This window comes from Mastigoproctus giganteus, chromosome 2, assembly GCF_048544385.1.
Source record: "Mastigoproctus giganteus isolate SK-2022 chromosome 2, ASM4854438v1, whole genome shotgun sequence".
NCBI classification, from domain to species: domain Eukaryota; kingdom Metazoa; phylum Arthropoda; class Arachnida; order Uropygi; family Thelyphonidae; genus Mastigoproctus; species Mastigoproctus giganteus.
In genome coordinates, this window is record NC_143576.1 from 4,867,328 (window position 1) to 4,888,686 (window position 21,359).

General features: G+C 37.9%; 1 protein-coding gene across 1 annotated transcript in view; it reads left to right on the top strand.

Moving 5' to 3' along the window:
* LOC150089129 (coiled-coil domain-containing protein 63-like) overlaps nucleotides 1-15,266 on the top strand; it is a 95,890-nt gene extending 80,624 nt beyond the window's left edge. Inside the window, exons 10-11 of the mRNA XM_090388461.1 lie at nucleotides 2,998-3,119; nucleotides 15,083-15,266. Of these exons, the coding sequence (XP_090244587.1) occupies nucleotides 2,998-3,119; nucleotides 15,083-15,266 (306 nt within the window). The remainder of the gene's footprint in view (nucleotides 1-2,997; nucleotides 3,120-15,082) is intronic.
* Nucleotides 15,267-21,359: the final 6,093 nt, after the last annotated feature.

Genomic DNA, 21,359 nt, shown 5'->3' on the forward strand with positions numbered 1-21,359 from the left:
ACTTTTAACCTGTTGTTATCCATTTTATAATTAAAATGACGTGTCCTACTTATAATCCCTAATATCTGTAATATTTGGATTTTATAAGTTTTTTTAGTCCCAGCAGTGTCAGTGATTATTTCATGTTGTGCAGCCAACTTAACCAACATCTAATAAAATTGAAAAAGGTGCCACTGACAAAATGCATATGTAAAATAAAATGTGGCATATGATTTCATCTTTGTCAGAACAGTGGGACTCCTCACTCAAAAATGGGATGTCTGGTCACCCTAACTAGATTCCTCTTTCACCAAAAAAAAAAAAAGCACAATTCCTATTCTTACTATTGTTAATAATTTTAACTTTCTATTTGTTCTTAGGAATGAATAATCTGGAAGATTTAGTTCAGTTAACACAATTCAGACCATTTGATAATGCAGTTTGGTATTATAATTATAATTATATGCATAGTTACTGCAGTGAAAGGTAATACTTGCACTACAGCTAACACCACACACACACACACAGAATCATAGTGGTCTTGCCACACAAATAAAATTGATTTATGTTTAGTAAGAATGACACTGATGATGTTTTTAGACTAAACCACATTTTAATGCTAAAAACATAACCCATTGAAGAAAAAAGTAGTTGATTGGCAAAATTCAAATTTAGAAATTGCAAAATCTAAATGGTAATACTTAGTCCAATTTTAATGTCAAATTCAAAAATTTCAACCCAAATATGCCATAAAAGGTCTAGACAACAAATAGCCCAAACCTAAAATTAAGCAAGATATACACATGCACCTTTTAATCCCCCCTCACATATTTTGTTTGATATAGGTGGGGAGCTTAAGCCACCCTCCTAATACTGAGTACAGGACAGACAGTACAGTTTTTTTTTTTATGGTGTAGCATAGTATTATATTACAAAGTACATATCTCATTTAAATTGAACAGAAGAATAAAATAGATAAAATAGTATGGCTTTATGGAAATATTTGCACACCATTATGCAAGAATCAAAATGTTTTGTAATTTTCACTGAAAATTAAAGCCAAAATATAACAGGATTGATTTAAAACTTATTAACAATAGTAGAGGAATAGGAGCATATGATGCCAGAAAGCAGCTTATACAGCATCAGCCAAAAAAAAAAAAAAAAACTTTCCCACTTCATCCATCCAAAAGTTTGTCCAGTTCTTCATTGAATTCATTTAAGCTATTAACTTCCACAATGACAGATGGAAGTTTGTTCCAGCAATGAACTACCCGCTGCAAAAGGCAAATTTCTGCACATCTATTCTACAACTGGCTTTCCTCAATTTGAATTTGTGACCCCTCAGGTTTGTAATCTGAGCAAGAGGAAGAATCCAATCAGCATTGAGCCGGCTCAAACCATTCAAGGCCTTATACATCTCAATCGGCTCACCTTGAAGGTGCCTAGTCTCCAGTGCAATTTGCAAAATTTTTCTTTCTTGGTAAGAGCACCCTCTTTGTTCCCCTCACCAATCTTGTTGTCCTTCTCTGTACTCATTCTAGCAACTCTACATCCTTCCTAAATTTGAGGCTTCCAGACCTGTATGCAGTACTCAAGGTGTGGCATGACCATTTCCTTTATACAAAGGGATAAGACCTCCTTGTCTTGGCTAGCAAAATTCCTGTATATCATTGACAAGACCCTCATGACCTGGTCTGGCAGCCTGTCTGCACTGCTCAGAAAACTTTATATCTGACTGCATAATTATCCCCAGGTATTTTTCATTCTCTACTATTCCTGGCCTCCGTAGCCAGGTGGGAAGGAGCAGCAGTGCGTAGCACACACTTCTTGATTAAACCGGGGTTCGAGCCCGTCACCACCAAATACGGAGGATGCAGAAAGGTCAGGGAATGACCACCGCATATTCCCAGAGCAATATGGCCTTAGTTGCTAATGCTCCTAAAAACCAAATAACAACAACAACATTCCAAGTGTAGTACCACACAGTTGGTACATTTCTCTGGAAATACTACATCCGGTTACTGCTATCCATATGCAGTACTTTGCATTTGTCAATGTTAAACTTCATTGCTTCTTCTCAGTCCATCTGCCCAACTTTTATAGATCCTGTTGCAGTAGCATACTGTCATTACTGCCATTAACAACCCTGCCAACCTTTGTATCATCTGCAAACTTTTACATTTAAGCCTGATATACCCTCATCAATATCATTGATAAACACACAAAACAACAGTGGGCTCAACACTGAACGCTGGGGGACTCCACTAATAACACTAGTCCACGAAGAGCAGTGTCTATTGATTACCACTCTCTGTCTTCTCTCACTCAACCATCCTGTTATCCATTGTAGCAACTTGCTCTTAATGTCATACTGCTCCAATTTGTACAGTAGTCTTCCAATCAGTATCAAAACTTTCCTGAAATCCAAGTATATATCAAAATTATTTTTTGCATCCATTTCCTTTGTGACCACATCATAATATCCATTCAAATTGGTCAGACAAGACTTCCCCTTAACAAACCCATGCTGTGTGTGAATTACTTCTGCAGTCTTGTCTGGATGATCTGGCAATGCTTCTTTAACCAGTGACTTCATTATTTAACCTCTACAGATACAACATAGATTTGTGAGACAGATTGCCCACTGAAACAGTATAAACACTTAAATTAGCAATCCTGTATCATCATCATCATTGGTGATAGTGATGGTACAGTAACATCTCTTAGAGTTGCCAGTTGGGCAGAAAAAGAAATATATATCAAGAGAGTAAGTATTTGAAATCACCCTTGCAGAAAGCAGAGGATTAATTAAATAAGTTTGGGATCAGTGCATTGTTACATGGCTTAATTTTTAAGTGAAAATTAAAGTAAAACATTAATTTGTTAGAATAAATATCAGCAAATAATTTCAGGAGAGATTCAGCTTTCGTTGACAATTAAGTCTTATTACAGAATATTTTCTAAATAATGAATGTAAATCTGGATTTTTAAAACAGTTTTGTTTATAATTTTCAGTCAGCGTCATCTGTGGATGAGTCAGCAAGCCAGTTATCTGGTCGTTCAGGTTCAGCTTCATTTGTACAGTCTGCTCCATCACTGAGTATTAAGAATATAATTTTGCCTCCTCCAGACATGAGGTTAGTTAATCATTGCAACACTTACAAATTTAATAAATTTAAGTTTATCATGGATAAATGCTAGCCAAATCAACTGAACTATAGAAAAGAACTATTAAATATGTTATGCATATTTAATAGTTCTTTTAACTATTATTTTGTAACAATTATTTTAACACTTTTAACAGTTATTTTTAATAACATTTATACATTAATTAGATGATTTTAAAGATAGAATCTTCTCTTTTAACATCAATATTTTTAACAGGCGGGCTTGTGCAGCATCAGTCAGGAAGAGAAAAGGGAGCCCTTCCCATTTCACCCATCCGGTCGCTCCAGATCTTTGTCTGGTTCAGCTTTAAATTTGTTTAAGCGATCAACTGCCACAACAACAATGGATGGAAATGTGTTCCGGCAATCAACTACCCGCTGGCTAAAGGCAAAGTTCCGCACATCTATTCTACAACTGTCTTTCCTCAATTTGAATCTATGTTCCCCTCAGGTTCTTAATCTGAGCAAGCGGAAGAATCCCATCAGAATTCAGCGTGCTCAACCCATTCAAGGCCTTATACACCTCAATCAGATCACCTCGCAGGTGCCTAGTCTCCAGATGTTACAATTTGCAGAACTTAAGCCTTTCTTCGTAAGCGCATCCCTTTGTTCCTCTCACCAATCTTGTTGCCCTTCTCTGTATTCGTTCTAGCAACTCTACATCCTTCCTAAAATGAGGCCTCCAGACCTGTATACAGTACTCAAGGTGTGGCCTGACCATTGCTTTATACAAAGGGATGATCACCTCCTTTTCTCTGCTAGAAAAAATTCCTATATATTCATTGACAAAACTCCATGATCTTCTCTGGCAGCCTGTCTGCACTGCTCAGAGAACTTCATATCTGACTGCACAATTACCCCCAGGTCTTTTTCATTCTCCACCTCCCTGAGTGAAGTACCACACAGTTGGTACTTTTCTCTTGGGTTACTGCTTATACAGATATGGAGTACTTTGCATTTGTCATTGTTAAACTTCAGTTGCCACTTCTCAGCCCATCTGCCTCACTTTTCTAGATTCCTGTTGCAGTAGCATACTGTCTTTACTGTCATTAACAACTCTGCCAACCTTTGTATCATCTGCAAACTTGGACACTAAGCCTGATATACCTTCATCGATATCATTGATAAATACGCAAAAACAATAATGGGCCCAGCACCGAACCCTGGGGGACTCTGCTAATAACATTAGTCCACGTAGAGCAGTGTCCATTTATTACCACCCTCTGCCATCTCTCACTCAACCATCCCTATATCCATTGCAGTAACTTGCCCTTAATTGCCATACTGCTCAATCTGTACAGAAGCCTTCCATAAACCCCAGGGGCTCACATCGGGTGAGTATGGGCTTGGCACATCCAGGATCCTGAGCTGGATACCATCATTCTCTCTCTCTCTCTCTCTCTCTCTCTCTCTCTCTCTCTCTCTCTCTCTCTCTCTCTCTCTCTCTCTCGGGTTAATTCAGAAATCTTTTTTTTGCTGGTGCAGCATAAGCCTCAGGTTTCCTTGTACCATATGGCTAATAATAATAATAATAATAATAATAACAGTGACAGATTTACTTCAATAAAGACAATTTTTTTTATTTGTTGGAACATTTTTGATAAACACAGCCTTGTTTTTTTGCATGAAGCAACCCCCTCCCACATGCACAAAACATAAGGTCTCAGGAATCATAGAAATGGGTGACATAACGTGCATAAAACATGAACAGAGATGATCTCTGTCTTGTAACCTAGGTGAGGGCGCCTCCGTAAGCCAGGTGGGAAGGAGCAGCAGTGCGTAGCACATGCTTCTTGATTAGACCGGGGTTCGAGCCCGTCACCACCAAATACGGAGTATGCGGAAAGGTCAAGGAATGACCACCGCATATCCCGGAGCAATATGGCCTTAGTTGCTAATGCTCCTAAAAACCAAATAACGAATAACCTAGGTGAAACAGCTTTATTTTTGGATTAGGCAGTTCACAGGCCAGTATGTGATTAGTAACTTACAGTTAGTAACTTACATTACTAACAATATAGTAATGTCAACGCCATTAAAATATAGTTGAAAATGATAATTTTTTTCAAAAATATACACACATCATTCTTTTTCCCGTGTTTGAATTCACCTTGCCAGCTTTGGGAAGACTAATGCTTTCAATAGCTTTTGCAACATTGGTCTTCAGCCCATCCAGTGCATGTGAGAGACATTCTTGTAGGCTACTCCTTTCAGATGTTTCCGCCCCCCCTCAAAGAGAGAAAAAAATCCAAAGGTGACAAATTTGGTGATATTGAGGGTCACAATCCACCAGAAATTAGATGAAGTGCCTAATTCTTACAGAAAGGACGTGGGTGGCTGCTGCTGAAGATGTGTGGCACTTCATGCCTTCTTGCTGAGACCAATAGTTCATACAACTTGAAGGGGTGAAAACAGGGTATGGGCAACGTCGGGCCCCACTAGGGGCCTGGTGGCCAATAAGCCGGATAAACAATGGGCACAACATATCACACTGCACAGACACGACCCACACACTTTCAAGTCTCTGGCTTGACAGTGCACTGTCCTCGATACAGCGAAACACATGCGGAGATGGAGAAATCTCAGGCGCCGTCTGACACGAACATACCTTATACCTTATATGGTCCCATTCACTGCAATCTCAAAGAAATTGAGGCCTAAAAAAGCATGGTACAGCTCATTCCAATTTTTTTAGAGTGCAAGAGTTTTCATGAAATGTGGGCAGCTTTTCACTGGATATAATCCTAGTACATAAAAAAAAATTGTCACACTTAATAACCAAATAAAACTGGTTTTAATAGTAAAAGCAATACTCTTAATCTGGTTATCAGCAGCAATTCTTCATGCATTAAGAATCTGTAGTAAAAATAATCTCTGAGTGGCAGTGATCACAGTATACTGATGTAACACTGTGATCACTGACTGTTGTTAAGTGTAAGAAAGGGCTTTTGCTTTCGTAAAGCTGACTTCAATGGTCCCCAGATAGTTTTTAAATTCTATGCAATGGAATCATCTGATGGTGTCACTAACAGCAAATGCTAAATGGGAAGCAATCTTAGAAGCTACTAGGCTTTTCATACCAGCTAAGAAATGCCATTCATTTAGGCTAAGACCTAACTTCGATGTCAGATGAACTGATGAGACTCATGGCAGAGAATAAAAATGCATGGGATGCATATAAATTATCAGGTGATACAGAAGCCTACAATAGATATAAACCAGTCTGTAATTGAGTCACAAAGGAGATTAGGCAAGCTAAGGCAGATTATGAGAAATCTCTGGCAAAGGATGCCAAGGAAAGCAGCAAAGAATTTTTTACTTATATTAACAAAACTCAGGGGCTCACATCTTGTGAGTATGGGCTTGGCACACCCAAGGTTCTGAGTTGGATATCTCATGACTTTCTGACTTTCTCTCTCTCTCTCTCTCTCTCTCTCTCTCTCTCTCTCTCTCTCTCTCTCTCTCTCTCCTCTCTCTCTCTCTCCTCTCTCTCTCTCTCTCTCTCACACACACACACACACACACACACACACACACACACACACACACACACACACACACACACACACACACACAGGGTAACTTGGAAATTTTTTTGGCTGGTGCAGCATTAGCCTCAGGCTTCCTTGCACCATATGGCTAATAATAATAATAGAAGGAAGGGGTTGAGTCACATTAGTCCACTTGATATCAATGGTTTAACTGTTGATGATCTTGCTCAGGTTGCTGACAAGTTGAATAGGTACTTTGCATCTACATACATGCCAGAGTTATTTAGGGAGGGTAATGCCAGAAGTTCATCAAAATCTAACAGGGAGCTAAATGATTTTGTGATAACTGAGAGGAAAGTGGAAAAGAAATGATTGAATTTTTAATAAGGAAGGTGCCTGGGATGGATGGGATCTATCCATTTATATTAAGGGAGGCAGCAAAGAAGGTAAGGAAACCTTTAGCCATAATTATGAGAGCATCTTTGGATTCAGGAGAGGTCCCTATGGACTGGAGATGTGAAATGTATCCCCAGTTTACAAAGGGGGATCAAAAGGTGACATGAATAATTACACACCCGTTAGCTTAACTTCTGATCCACAGAAAATAATGGAGTTTCTGGTTAAAGAAATAATGTAGGACCATCTAAGGCAGGAATGCAGAAACAGACCCTGCAGAAACAGCATAGATTTGTTATAAAAGGCTTCAACTTGTCTGATCAGTCTGATTGGATACTGTGATGCAGTCACAAAGAACTGAATGCAGAAAATAAGTTTGATATCATATACTTGGATTATATTAAAGCTTTTGATACTGTGGCATATAAAAGACTGCTGTACAAATTGGAGAAGTGTGGCATTAGCATTAGCATTAGCATTAGTAGAGGCATTTGATGCAAGAAAGCAAGCTTATGCAGCATCAGCCAAAAAAAAAATAAATAAAAACATAACCACTTCCACTTCACCCCTCTGTTCGTTCGAAATACCTGTCCAGCTGAGCCTTAAACTTATTTAGGCTATCAACTTCCATGACAAGGGATGGAAGTCTGTTCCACCTACCAACCACCCACTGGCTAAAGGAAAATTTCCGCACATCTATCCTACATCTGTCTTTCCTCAATTTGAATTTATGCCCTCTCAGGTGATTATTCTGAGCAAGAGGAAGAACCCCATCAGCATTGAGCATGCTCAAACCATTCAAGGCTTTGTACACCTCTATCAGATCACCTCGCTGGTGCCTAGTCTCCAGACACTGTAATTCGCAAAACTTAAGCCTTTCTTCGTAAGAACACCCCTTTTTTCCATTCACTAATCTTGTTGCCCTTAAAGTTGCCCTTGTTGCCCATTAAGGGCAAGTTACTGCTCTGGATAAATGGGTGGTTTTCAACCACCCATTTATCATTTAACACAAGGGTTATGAATGGACTAATGTTCTTAGTGGAGTACCCCAGGGTTTAGTATTAGGCCCATTGTTTTCTATATTTATTAATGATATTGATAAAGGTATATCAGGCTTAATGTCTAAGTTTGATGATGATACAAAGGTTGGCAAGGCAGTTAATAACAGTAATCAAGGTCAGCTCCTCCAAAAAAGTCTAGAAAAATTGTGCAGATGGACTGAGAAATGGCAATTAAAGTTAAATATTGACAAATGCAAGGTACTTATTGCATATGGGTAGCACTAGTCCCAGATTAATATAACAACTGTGTGGTACTACACTCAGGGTAGTGGAAAATGAAAAATACTTGGGATAATTATGCTGTAGGTGGTAGATGACTTTCATCAACCGGTGAAATACCACCACTTTGCTTATTGGAGGCTTGAAGTGGTGAAACCCATGTTTAGTCTCTAGAGCAAAGTTTCCGGCATCCCCCTCCCCTCATACTTCTCCTTCAACCCATGCACGGTACTAAGTACTATAGGTTTTGATACCTTTCGTGTTTGGGATTTTCATAAAAAAAAAAAAAAGTCAGATATGAAGTTCTGTGAGCAGTGCAGACAGGCTGCAAGGACAGCTCATTGGGTTTTGTCAATGATTTTTTCAGAGCAGGTCATGGAGTTTTATCAATGATATATAGGAATTTTGCTAGCAGAGGCAAGGAGGTGATTATCCCTTTGTATAAGGCAATGGTCAGGCCACACCTTGAGTACTGTGTACAGGTCTGGAGGGCTCATTAAAGAAGGATGTAGAGTTGCTAGAACGAGGACAGAGAAGATTGGTGAGAGGAACAAAGGGGTGCACTTATGAAGAAAGGCTTACGTTTTGCATGTTTCAGCATCTGGAGACTAGGCACCTGTGAGGTGATCTGATCGAGGTGTATAAGGCCTTGAATGGTTTGAGCAGGCTCAATGCTGATGGGATACTTCTGCTTGCTCAGATTAAGAACCAGAGGGGGCATAGATTTAAATTGAGGAAAGACAGTTGTAGAATAGATATGCGGAAGGTTGCCTTTAGCCAACGGGTAGTTGATTGCTGGAACAGACTTCCATCTGTTGTTGTGGAAGTTGATAGCTTAAATAAATTTAAGCCTAAACTAGATAAACATTTGGAGTGATCATATGGGTGAAATGGGAAGGGTTTTTTTTTTTTGGCTGATGCTATATATGCAAGCTTTCTTGCATCATATGCCTTAACTAATGCAAATGCTAATATATAGGAATTTTGCTAGCAGGGATAAGGAGGTGATTACCCCATTGTATAAGACAATGGTTAGGCTGTTGTGTCTACAGCAGTCCTCATTACCGCAATACAGGTCTTGAGGCCCCTCATTTTAGGAAGGATGTAGATCTGCTGGTATGCTTGCAGAGAAGAGTAATGAGATTGGTGAAGTAAACAAAAGTCTTGTCATGAAAGGCTTCAGTTCTGCAAAATGCAGCATCTGGAGACTAGGCATTTGCAAGGCGATCTGATTGAGGTGTTTAAGGATTTGACTGGATTGAGCAAGCTCAACGTTCATGCCATTCTTCCTTTCTCAGACTACACATGTGAGGGAGCATAAATTCAAAAGGATGAATGGTGATTGCAAGATAGGTGTGTGATTGATTGTTGGAACAAACTTCCATCTGTTGTTGTGGAATTAGCTAGTTTGAATAAGGAAGAACTGGACAGTTATTGTGGTGTGAGAAAGGGTGTGTGTGTGTGTTTTTTTTTCTTTTTTGGATGATTTTTTATAAGCTTGCTTTCTTGCATCATAGATGCTGTCTTCCCACGTGTGGCATGTGTTCATGTAGCTATGAACACACCTGAGAAGACAGCATCTTGCTCCTGCCATTAACAGCATGCTGTGAATATTGCAAGAGGCTGTAAGGATTACAATGAATAAGAAGAATATGACAAGATATCTGAAAAAATTTAACATGGATAAAAATCAATGCCCCCTCAATAAAACTTGTGTATAAATGTGTATGTTCCAAACCAAAATTCAAGTTATTTAAATAGTAATATATGTTGCTTCCAATGTATTTAAATAACCTGCAATAACCAGTGCTGTGAGTTATCTAATATAGGCAGCTGCACTCCTTCCCCACACATGCAAACACCGGACTCAGATCTGCTTCACATTCTAGGAGGTAGGTCTAAGTAACCTGTGTCTGTATAGGTTAGAACATTGACAAGCATGTCTCCTCCATAGAATATACAGGTATATATATTGGAAGCAAAAGCTCTCCCAAATATCAGTTTCTAGACCCAGGTTAACACATTTGCTTCCAGAATGTAAACTTACATCAAAATGAACTGCAGTTTTTGTGCCTCAATGCAAATGTGCATCCATTGAATTATGTCAGTAAATAAATCCTGTAAAAAGAAAAGTGCATGAAATGAACAGCTGAGTGATAACAACACACTGATTGAAACATGGCTATTGCATTATGGCTGGAATTTTGTTTAGCATCAATCGCACTTCTAGAGAGCACTATAAAAGCTGTATAGTTAGTTCACAGTTTCATATGTTCTTTGCCATATTCAAATTATTTTATCTAGTTTAGTAATTTACACAAAAAAGAAATGGTAAAATGTTTTGAAGATTATGCTTGCTGAATTTTAATTCTTTAGTTTGTTAAAAAAAATCATCCTTAGTGTGTGTCTATTGATAAAATTGTGTTAAAAGTGTTTTCATATAAAATTTTACCCTAAAGGATCATTATAATGGATCCACTGCCTGGGACTCTCAGGACTGAAAGGAACAGGAACAGTGATGGACAGTATGTTGAAGCTGATGACATTGAATGAACTCTTTATAATGTCATCCGATAATGAAATAGAATTCTGTTCAAGTAATATAGATTCTGGATCAAATTCAGATGCATCTGTTGATGTTAGAACACTACAAACAACAGGTGCCAGCATTATTTGAAGTGATGATCCTTCACAGATGAAATCTATTTACTAAAAAGTACTGCCTACTTGTTCCAGGCCCCAAAGAAGCACCCCAAGGTACAAATAAATAACTCTTGCACAAATATAAGTGGAAGCAAAAGTATTAAGGTTTCTATGTTGCATAATTTATTTAGGGCAATAGCTTCAGGTTATGAAGAAGTTAACTAACATAAAGGTTTGTGCTATAGCATCATGTTTATACGTAGCTAACTACTAAGTAGTTACAGTCAGATATGAAGTTCTCTGAGCAGTGCAGACATGCTGCCAAAGCAGGTCATAGAGTTTTGTCAATGATATATAAGAATTTTGCTAGCAGAGACAAGGAGGTGATTATCTCCTTGCATAAGGCAATGGTCAGGCTACACCTTGAGTACTGTGTACAGGTCTGGAGGCCTCATTTTAGGAAGGATGTAGAGTTGTTAGAATGAGTACAAAGAAGGGCAACAAGATTGGTGAGAGGAACAAAAGGGTGCTCTTACCAAGAGAGGCTTAAATTCTGCAAGTTGCAGCATCTGGAGACTAGGCACCCACGAGGTGATCTGTTTGAGGTGTATAAGGCTTTGAATGGTTTGAGCAGGTTCAACACTAATGGGGAAACTTCTGCTTGCTCAGATTAAGAACCTGAGGGGGCATAAATTCAAATTGAGGAAAGACAGTTGTAGAATAGGTGTATGGTGGTTTTCCTTTAGCCAGTGGGTAGAGGTGATTGCTGGAACAGACTTCCATCTGTTGTTGTGGAAGTTGATAGCCCAAAAAAATTTTAAGGCTGAACTAGACAAACATTTGGAGTGACCGGATGAATAAAATGGGAAGGGGTTTTTTTTTTTTTTTTTTTGGCTGATGTTGTAATAAGTGTGCTTTCTTGCATCATATGCCTCAACTAATGCTACTGCTAATGTTACAAAATTGGCATCATTTAAGTATATCTCATATTGTGAATGCCTTTACAATGAGTTGCCATGGTATTGCACTACCTCAAATAAGTAACACTTCTCTAATAGAGAAGACTACTGTTACTTATTCTTGGTGGATACCACCACCTAGATGGTACTGTTTCAGAGCTTATTGGCTCTTCATCGGTGGGTGGGTAGTCTGTGTTTCTATGTTGTTGTTAATGACTTGTTCCTCTGTTGTCAAAGATGTATTATTAATGGATAATCACCCTAGCTCCCACAACATAATTTTTAAAGGTAGTTACATTTATGCATTAGGTATCTTGTTATATTCTTCTTCATTGCCTTACAACCTTAGAAAAAGGGAGCAAGGTAGATCTCAAAATATCAAGCCAGTCCCCCAATTATTTATTTCCTCACATATGTAAAAACTTTAATACACAAATTCATGTACATTTGCACAGTTATTTTCAAAAATTTGCAGTATTCAAATGTTGCTTTGATTGTTTCCATTGTTTGAATGAAATGAAAGGATCAAAGAAAAAAGACTTTGGAACAAAATGAGAAATTTTAATGGAAGTTTAATGGCTTTCAAAGTGATATTGTGCTTTTACCCCAATCTCAGTGCTAGTAAAACAGAAAGAACAACTGTGGAAACTGGTTGATAACATGATTGAAAAAAAAAAAAAAAAAACATATCAATCAACAAATCAAGATGCCAAAGAAGTTGTCCTTTAGCAATTAGAGGCACAGCCATTCCATCTGTGGGAATATCTGTTTGTTGCACAAGGGTGGCCTTCTACAAATATACACAATGTTAACAGTATTAAAGTAATATTTTGGAGTAGCATATCTGTCTGCACATGAGTGGCTAAAAGTCAAGGGCAAACTCCAAATAAGAGATGCCATAATGAAAAATATTGCAATTAATGGTCCCTCTTTAAAAATAAACAACTTGCTGTCCTAATGGTCAAATTTTATACCTTATTATAATAGTGGCTTTTAATACTAGTGCTAAAGCCACTGCATTCTTAAAATGTCCAAAAAGTGAATTTTAAGAGGTGTAGGAGGTATCTGAAGGGGATGGTAGCAAGTCTGATGCTAACTAGCTCAGTCACTTGCAAGAAGTCCAAGAAAACTTTTGAACATAATTTTATAAATATTTCAGTTATATACATTTTCAGCTTAGTCAATAGAGACTATTTGAATTTTTAACCCATCAGCAGGCACCAAAAGGATTGTTCTTTCCCTAGTCATCATTTAGACACCACACATACTTATATTTTAAAAATCAGCAAAAAATAATTCAAAAGTGTTCACTTTATTTTCAATCTTTATTTTCTGAACACAACTGTGAAAAATCCATTTTTTTTATATTTTGAAAATAATTTTTAATTAATTTTTGAAATTAAAATTCCCTTTAGATCTGATGGCAAATGAAATACAAATTTAAAAATTGCATACTTCAACAAATGCCTGAAATTGGATGCCAGCCTGTCAGTAACAGGAGCACCTTCTGCCTGAAACATGAAGTGCATGCTTCATGTAATTCATGAATTACATGAAGCATGCACTTCATGAATTACACATTCACATTCATGAATTACACTTCATGTAATTCATGAATTACATGAAGCATGTAATTCATGAATTACATGAAGCATGAATTACGTGATGAATAATTCATCACGTAATTCATGAATTTTTTTTTAAAAGTGTGTGATAACAGAAATTTCTGGAATTTTCAGTGGAGAAATCAAATAAAACATTTTCAAACACAGCTATTAAGAGTTTCAGCTGTGCAGAAGGAAAAATTGCTGAAATATTGTCTGGGGTTGAATCAACCACATGCTCCTAATTCAGGGGTTAATAGAGAATTTTCCTGTAAAAGAAAATTACCTTGGAAATTATTATGAATGACTGTCTCATGAGCAGAATGGGTTTGAGTGAAAATGAGAACAAATATGAAAAAAACATAAATGAATAAATAATTAGATAGAAATATGATACCAAGGTGATTAACAATGATGGGTTAATTAAATAATAATAGTTATATTGTCAAATATTTTTCCCAAAATTCCATATATAACTTATTTACTTTTGTTCGTATTCATAAAAGGTGGATGGCAGAAGGTGTTCTGTGGTTAAAGGGGTTGTAATGCTGGAAAGAGTTGGGTGCAACTGTTTTGGATGGTTAAACTGATTCAAGAAATGATACAACTAAAATGATGACCAGTCAATGATGAAATTATTAATAATTGGCTTAAGGTTTGTGTGTGTGTGTGTGTGTGAGAGAGAGAGAGAGAGAGCGAGAACATGTGGAATTATATGATATCTATGTTCATGAAACAGCTAAATAAGAATTTTGCATTTAAAGGAGAGAAGTGTCGTGGAAGCAGCTCAGTGAGATATGAATTACTGTTGCAATTTTTGTAAACATAGATTTTATGTTGATGGAGCCTCAGTAGAAATTGAGGACCCATCAATTTTTTAGGGAGGGAGCCACTTAGCACTCAGTTTCTATTGACAGCAGATGAGTCCCTCCCCAAGTTAGCCATAAATAGAAATTAGTACCCATCAACATAAAATCTGAATTTCTCTGTTAGTCACTACAAAGATGCTAGTTTTTTCATGCTCTGTGACTAAAGTAGCAACTCTTCTCCCCACTTTTTGTCAAACACCCTCATATATACCAAATGGCAGATGATTTGATAAAAAATACTTAATACTACAGAAATGAACTGGTTTAGAGTGAGAGGGTAGAGATGGGTCCCATTACTGTGATAAGAACCACTCCTCCTTACTTATGCAACCACAGCTTGTGCACATGAATGGTCAACATTGCCAAAGTTTGTGTGGTGATGAGCATCAACAGCATTAATAAATCAAGCAGCAATAAGTTTTTTTATTGAAATAAATTTTACAGAGAAATTAACAGCTTAGTGTGCAAAAGTAGCAAAAACAGCTAAATAACATTGTAAAAAGTCTATTGCTAAGCTGAAAGAAGGTAATTTTGATCAAATCAAAATTAGGTCACTGTTGGTTAGGTTAATTAAAAAACTGGATTAAATTAAAAATAAAAAAGTTATATAATGTACATATACTTATACAACTTACAAAAAATTTAAAAGTCGTATAATAATAACCCAAGCATAAAATATTGCTTTTTTTAGTGAACGAGTGAAGTTTGATGAAAGTATAGATCTTGCAGAATCTCCCCTGTCTGCAGAAAAGCTGAGGTCGATGGCTGCTTATTCATTGAAGAAAAAATATGGGATTAATGGTGGTTCAAAGTCAAGTCGCCCATCTCAAGATCAAAGTAAAGGGAGTGGATCTCACAAATTGGCACAAAAATAAATGTTTAAATATTTTAATATGCAAAATTCATATATATATATAATATAATAGACTACAACTTGTCTATTTTTTTTTCCTCGGTGCCATAATATCATGATTTATCAAATCAGAAAATTTTGTAATGAAACTATGTTAAATTTAAGTTATATTCTGTTACATTTCATAATTATCCATTGTTAAAAGGGATATAACATAAGGTAATTTCAATGAAGTAAAGTTATATTTCTTTGAAAGATATAATTTTAATCTTTGAAAGAAAACTTATTTAAATATTTGAAGACTTGTTAACCAGAGAGGCTTCATTTCTCAAAGTAATCTCTATAACTGCTTCCAGAATCTACTTTATAATTGTAGTGTTATAGAATAACCACCACAATCTCTTCAGTGTGCAATCGGCTTCCTGTAAAATTATTTTTCAGTCTCTTCAAAACTTGAAGTTTCAAGGCAAGAAGCCCAGGCAATGTAACTAAAGCACTTCCTATCAGAGTTGTTGGTGGAGGTGTACTCATCTTCCTTTTTTTTTTGCTTGCACAATTAAGCAGTTTCCGCCTTAATGAAGCTAGAAGACAACAAATAACAAACACACTATCCAATCAGTTTGCATTACAGAAGTTCAGATTCTAAGGTGAATGAATCAAAAAGCAACTCACACAAAACATTATATAAGATAACAAAAACCTTTAACAAGCAACAATTAATACTACACACAAAATTAAACAATACAGTTAAATACAAATGGATAAATCTGGTTCATACTTCTCTTAGCACTTAGATGTGTATTTCTTACCATTTTTCATCTGAAATATATTTATATCTAATTATTAAAATATTGCTCTTTGTGGAACTAGTCCATTTTATTAACCTTCTCTCTGCTACAAAAATCAACTCTTTAATCTAATTCATGGGATACTTTATGATTAACATGGCACTGTCAGTACACTGACATGTAATGTGTAAAGAATTTTGGATCCCTACCAGTCCTAAAATTTTAGCCTCAACAATTAGCTAAAACAGTTAGCTCTCAGCAGTCAACTATTTGGTACATTAACATGTGAAGCCAGTCAACGTTGCTGGACAGTGCAGTGTCGATTCGTTTGGTGTGACATAAGCATTGGGAGATCAAAATTGAGAGTAGGAGTGTGCTATAGTCCTAATGCCTCTGATGAGTATAATAAGAAACTGTACAGGGAAATAGAGTGGACCAGTAAATCAGAATGTCTTATAATGGGGGATTTTAATTTCCCAGATATTGACTGGAATTTGTGGGTTAATCACTACACACTAGCAAGGCTTTTGTGGATTTATTGGATGATTGTTTTCTACCTCAGCATGTTCAGGAGGCAACTAGAGGGAGCAATACTCTTGATTTGATTATCAGTAATGATTCTTCATGCATTAAGAATCTGCAGATAAAGGAACCACTAGGTGGCAGTGATCACAGTGTGCCAAAGTAGGATTTACTCAAAGAGGTAACTACCATCAGGGGTTAAGGGAAGGGTTTTTGCTTTCGTAACGGCGATTACGATGGTCTGAGACAGTATGTCCAGATACTGAGACAGTATCTGGCCGCTAGGAGGCGAAGGTCAATGAGTTACTGAATTATGTGCTCCTAAAAATACTCAAATACCTAAGTTAACCTGAAAGGATCATAAATGAACTGCATATTGACAGAGAGCTTATGAGAAGTGGAATCCGGATATAGTGTCTACTAATGGAATCCTGAACAGGTAATATGTCTAATCTTGATTTTAAGCATTCATACTTCGCGTAATAGTTGAAAGGAACGGTTGGTTTATAGCGATTCAGTGCAGCGGAACATAGCAATATTCTGCTTAAGGCAATACGGCACTTAAGCTCTGAACAAGGTCAAGCGGTGACAAAGTTAGGGATTAAAACCTCCCCCATTTCCACCTGCATATTTCATAGGCTAGTCATCGAACGATAGAAGTGCCCTATCTTGTTGTACTAAAGACTACCTGCCTCGAAATTACTGAAATTCCAGCCCCCATTTGCACTTCAGAATGACAGATTTCAGCGCATCAGCCGTGCCGCTTACTTGCTGTATATGTCTGACCAATGATGACTTCATAATTAAATGCGTTAATTGTCACAAAAACTATTGCAATAAGCCTGATTGTACTTCTGTAGATATTAAGAGATTAAACAAAACTAGAAAACGCAAGTTTGAATGTAACGCTTGTAGGCAACAAACAGGGAAAAATAATGAAGAATTACCTAATGAAGTCATTTGTGAAGATTCATGCACAGAACAGATTAATGACCTTGAACAAGCAACAAGAGAAATCCTCTCGCAGACTGACCTTGGAAATGGCATCTTGGGCCATCCTGAAGGATCAATTTTTGAAACCTTGGGATGCGATATTTGCCCGGAAGACTGCGAGCACTCTGAAGGGGCTTTCGCTAGACAGAGGAGCAATCATAGCCCGAATGAAAGGCAGGAGGAGAACCGTAAAGAATATGTCTCGCGTACGGAATTAAAGGATATCCTTGCAGACTGCATCAGCCCCTTTTCGATGCAGGCTGTTGAATACACTGAAAACCTCGCGAGCAATTTCATCCCTGTATATAAAATGCTACAGGAACTGCAGGAAGAGAATTTTCTTCTCAAAGAACAAAACAGTAAAATATTGCACACCCTTAAACGACTGGAGGAAAAGCTAGGATGCTTTGAATCAGTCCTCGTTGCACAAGGTGGCTCAGCGGCCCCCGTAACCGACGAAACTTGCTATGCGAGGCAGAGCTACCCAAAGAAAAGTAGAAGTGATATGCATGGATTGTACAGGAGGACAGAAGGCATTCAAAATCAGAAACAGAAGACAAGAAAAGAATTGAATTCGGGGGAAAACATATCAGAACGAATTTCAAAACTACAAGACAGCCAAATAATATGTGAATTTCAAGACCAGCCGGGAACTGTCTGTTTGCAGCAGGACCTCGCAAGCAATAGCACCAAATCCAGTGAAACTTTAGGGGCAGCACAAGGAAATGGTTCCACACATTCCACTAGGAAAATTCGAAACCAAAATAAAGAAGTCTCAGAAATATTAGGACAACAGGAATCAACTGAAATGATTGGGGCATCCATGTATTCCAAGAGTACGATCGCGAGAGTTACATCTTCCCCCTCAAATCATGTTCCTGCAAACCCACTCACTTATGCGCACATCACTATGCTACCTAAAAAGCATAACACTTTTGAGGGTAGAAAAACCCGCCCATCCCAAAATTTCATGCCTAGTCTTGCCGAGGACAGCCGACGACATAATCCAGTTCACAGAGAAAGTATTAATGTGTCTTCCTGTAACACACCTGAAACAAACAAACGGTTTTCTGAAATGTACAACATTACTTCCGTTGCAACCAGAGAGCAAATTTTTGTATCAAGGCTGGGACCCACAACACAGCCCAAAAATATTAAAGCCATGTGTGAGGGCGAACATGGGATAACTGTGGAAGTAAAGCAAGTGAAAACACGACACCCAGCTTACTCCTCCTTTATAATCTCTTGTCCACCAGATAAGGCAACTCGCCTACAAGACGTAAACGCCTGGCCAGTAGGTACCTTAGTCAAGCCCTACAGAGACAGATGGGCCAGACCACTGGTTAAAAATGATGCAAGGAATCGGGCTCAATAGCAATCAAGAAAACTACCCCCAGCTGGGGATGCAGAACATCACATCCACCTGTTTGCACAAAACGTGAGGAGCATCTCAAATAAGCTCCACACCCTACAAACGATGATGATGTACGAGGACCTGGATTTCATTTGCCTAATCGAAACCTGGTTGGGAAATGGAAAACAGTTAGATCGGCTAACTGCGGCAGCAAACTGCAAATGTGTGGGAACCGGAAGAACAGATAGGCAAGGAGGGGGAGTTATAATTTGCTATCAAAATAAATACCAGTCTATAAGAGAACGAAAAACCAATTCAAATAATTTTGAAGGGATTTGCGTTACCTTTTCAAAAGAGCACGTGAAAATACAGATATGCATCATATACCTCCCACCTGAGCACACAAAGGAGACAAGAAACGAACTCTATGCTTGGCTTGCTGCAAATCTAAAGCCATCAGTCGACACAATAATAGCGGGAGATTTTAATTTGCCTCTTCCGAAACACAGGGAGGCCAAGAAAGAGCTGGATGCTACATTGGGTGCATTGCACTTAACGCAGCTTCCGACACCAGTGACAAGGGGAATACAGCAACTTGACCTGTTGTATCATAGTTCCTTAGACATAAGGCTAGCGCAAAACTGCATAAAATTTAAGTCAGACCACAATCCCATTGAAATAGAAGCAGCACTGAAGATACACAAATACATGCAGGGTAACCACACGAACTGGGAAAAGCAAAGTAAGTATCTTTTCTCCGTGAAGTATATTAATGCAGAGGTCATTCTCAGTCACTTGACTAGTTACAACTAGAATGACCTGCAAGAAAAGCCAGTAGACGAAGCTTTAGAAATGATCACTAAAAAGCTATACCAAACAGCATTGGAAGGATCAGCAAAAGAAATCAAAATATCTGAGAGAACAAAAGAATGGTTTAACCCACAACTGAAAGCAAGTTTCCTCAGGAAGCAAAAACTGTATAGAAAATGGCAAAGAACGGGTCATCCTGCCGATCACATTCGTTATAAGAAAGAAAGAGCACATTTCATCAAAGCAAAACGACAGGCACACTGCAGTGTTATTCATAACAAACTAAAACGAGCAAAAAGAATTACTAGCAATAGAAATAGCACAGAGAATATGACAGAATGCATTTTCAAGGAATGGGCTAATAACACTTTTAGTAACCTGCATGGACCGAATCAAATTGAGAACACTAATAATAGTAACAAAATTTTGGAATTCCTGAAAGATTTAAACAAGCGAAACTATTCGGCAAGAGAGAACCAACAAGACCTCCATTGAGTGAAATACAAATCACCAAAGAGAGCGTAATGAAAGCAATCAACGATCTGCCAATAAAGGGCCACTGTTGGACCAGACAAATTTCCAATGTTCATCCTTAAGATAAGTAGCTCCATTTATAATAGATCTATTATCTGCACATCTATCAGGAAATCATTAGGTCAGGAGCTTTCCCGCAAGCTGGAAAAATTACATTGTAACCCCAAAACCAAGAGATTAAACACCCAAAATTGGCTAAGGATTACAGACCAATTTCTGTTAGTTGCACGCTACAGAAGGTATTCGAAAAGGCGCTTCTTCCACCATCAATCAACACTGCTTCAGCCATAGACCACCACATTTGCACTCAGTTATTTCGGGTAGATCAACAATAACAAACTTACTGGAAACCCTTTTTCGCGTGCAGAAAGCACTAAATGAGAAAAAGCAAATTGATATTATTTTTTTGGATATCTCCGCAGCCTACGACAACGTCTCAATTCCAGCGCTCATTGCGATTTTAAAGAATTATTTTAATGTAAGAGGAAATCTGTTAACTATAATAAGCAGCCTGCTAGAACATAGGAAATTTATTGTTAAGCACCAAAAGCTACAATCTTGCTTTACCATCTCGCAAGGAGTGCCTCAAGGGGGAGTTCTTTCGGCTACTCTCTTCGCGGCCGCCCTGGAGCCGTTTCTTGCACGGTACTACAATTTTATAACATATGCTGACGATGTAAAATTCTTCATCACTTCCAAAGACCATGAATCAGCAGAAGGTATTTGTCAGATGGCAAATAGCACAATCCGAGAATTTGAGAGCTACCTGGATTGCATCGGGCTCCGTATTAATGCACAGAAGTCTGCCCAAATGACCATAACTTACAAGCAGAATAAAAATGACATCTCGATCTCTGTGAACGGGGCTAGTGTGGAAAAAGTGCATTCTCACCTGGACCTGGGTCTTAAATGGGATGACAGACTCACCTTTGCTCAACACTTCGCCCATATGAAGACAAAAATATTCGCCGCTTTATGGGCTACTAGACAGGAACTGGTAGGAATTAGGGATCCTCAGCTAGCGACCAAATACATTTTAATGTGTGTCCTGCCAATTGCAATGTACGCCTCGCAAATCTGGTCATCAGCTCCAGATTCACATTATAAGTCCGTC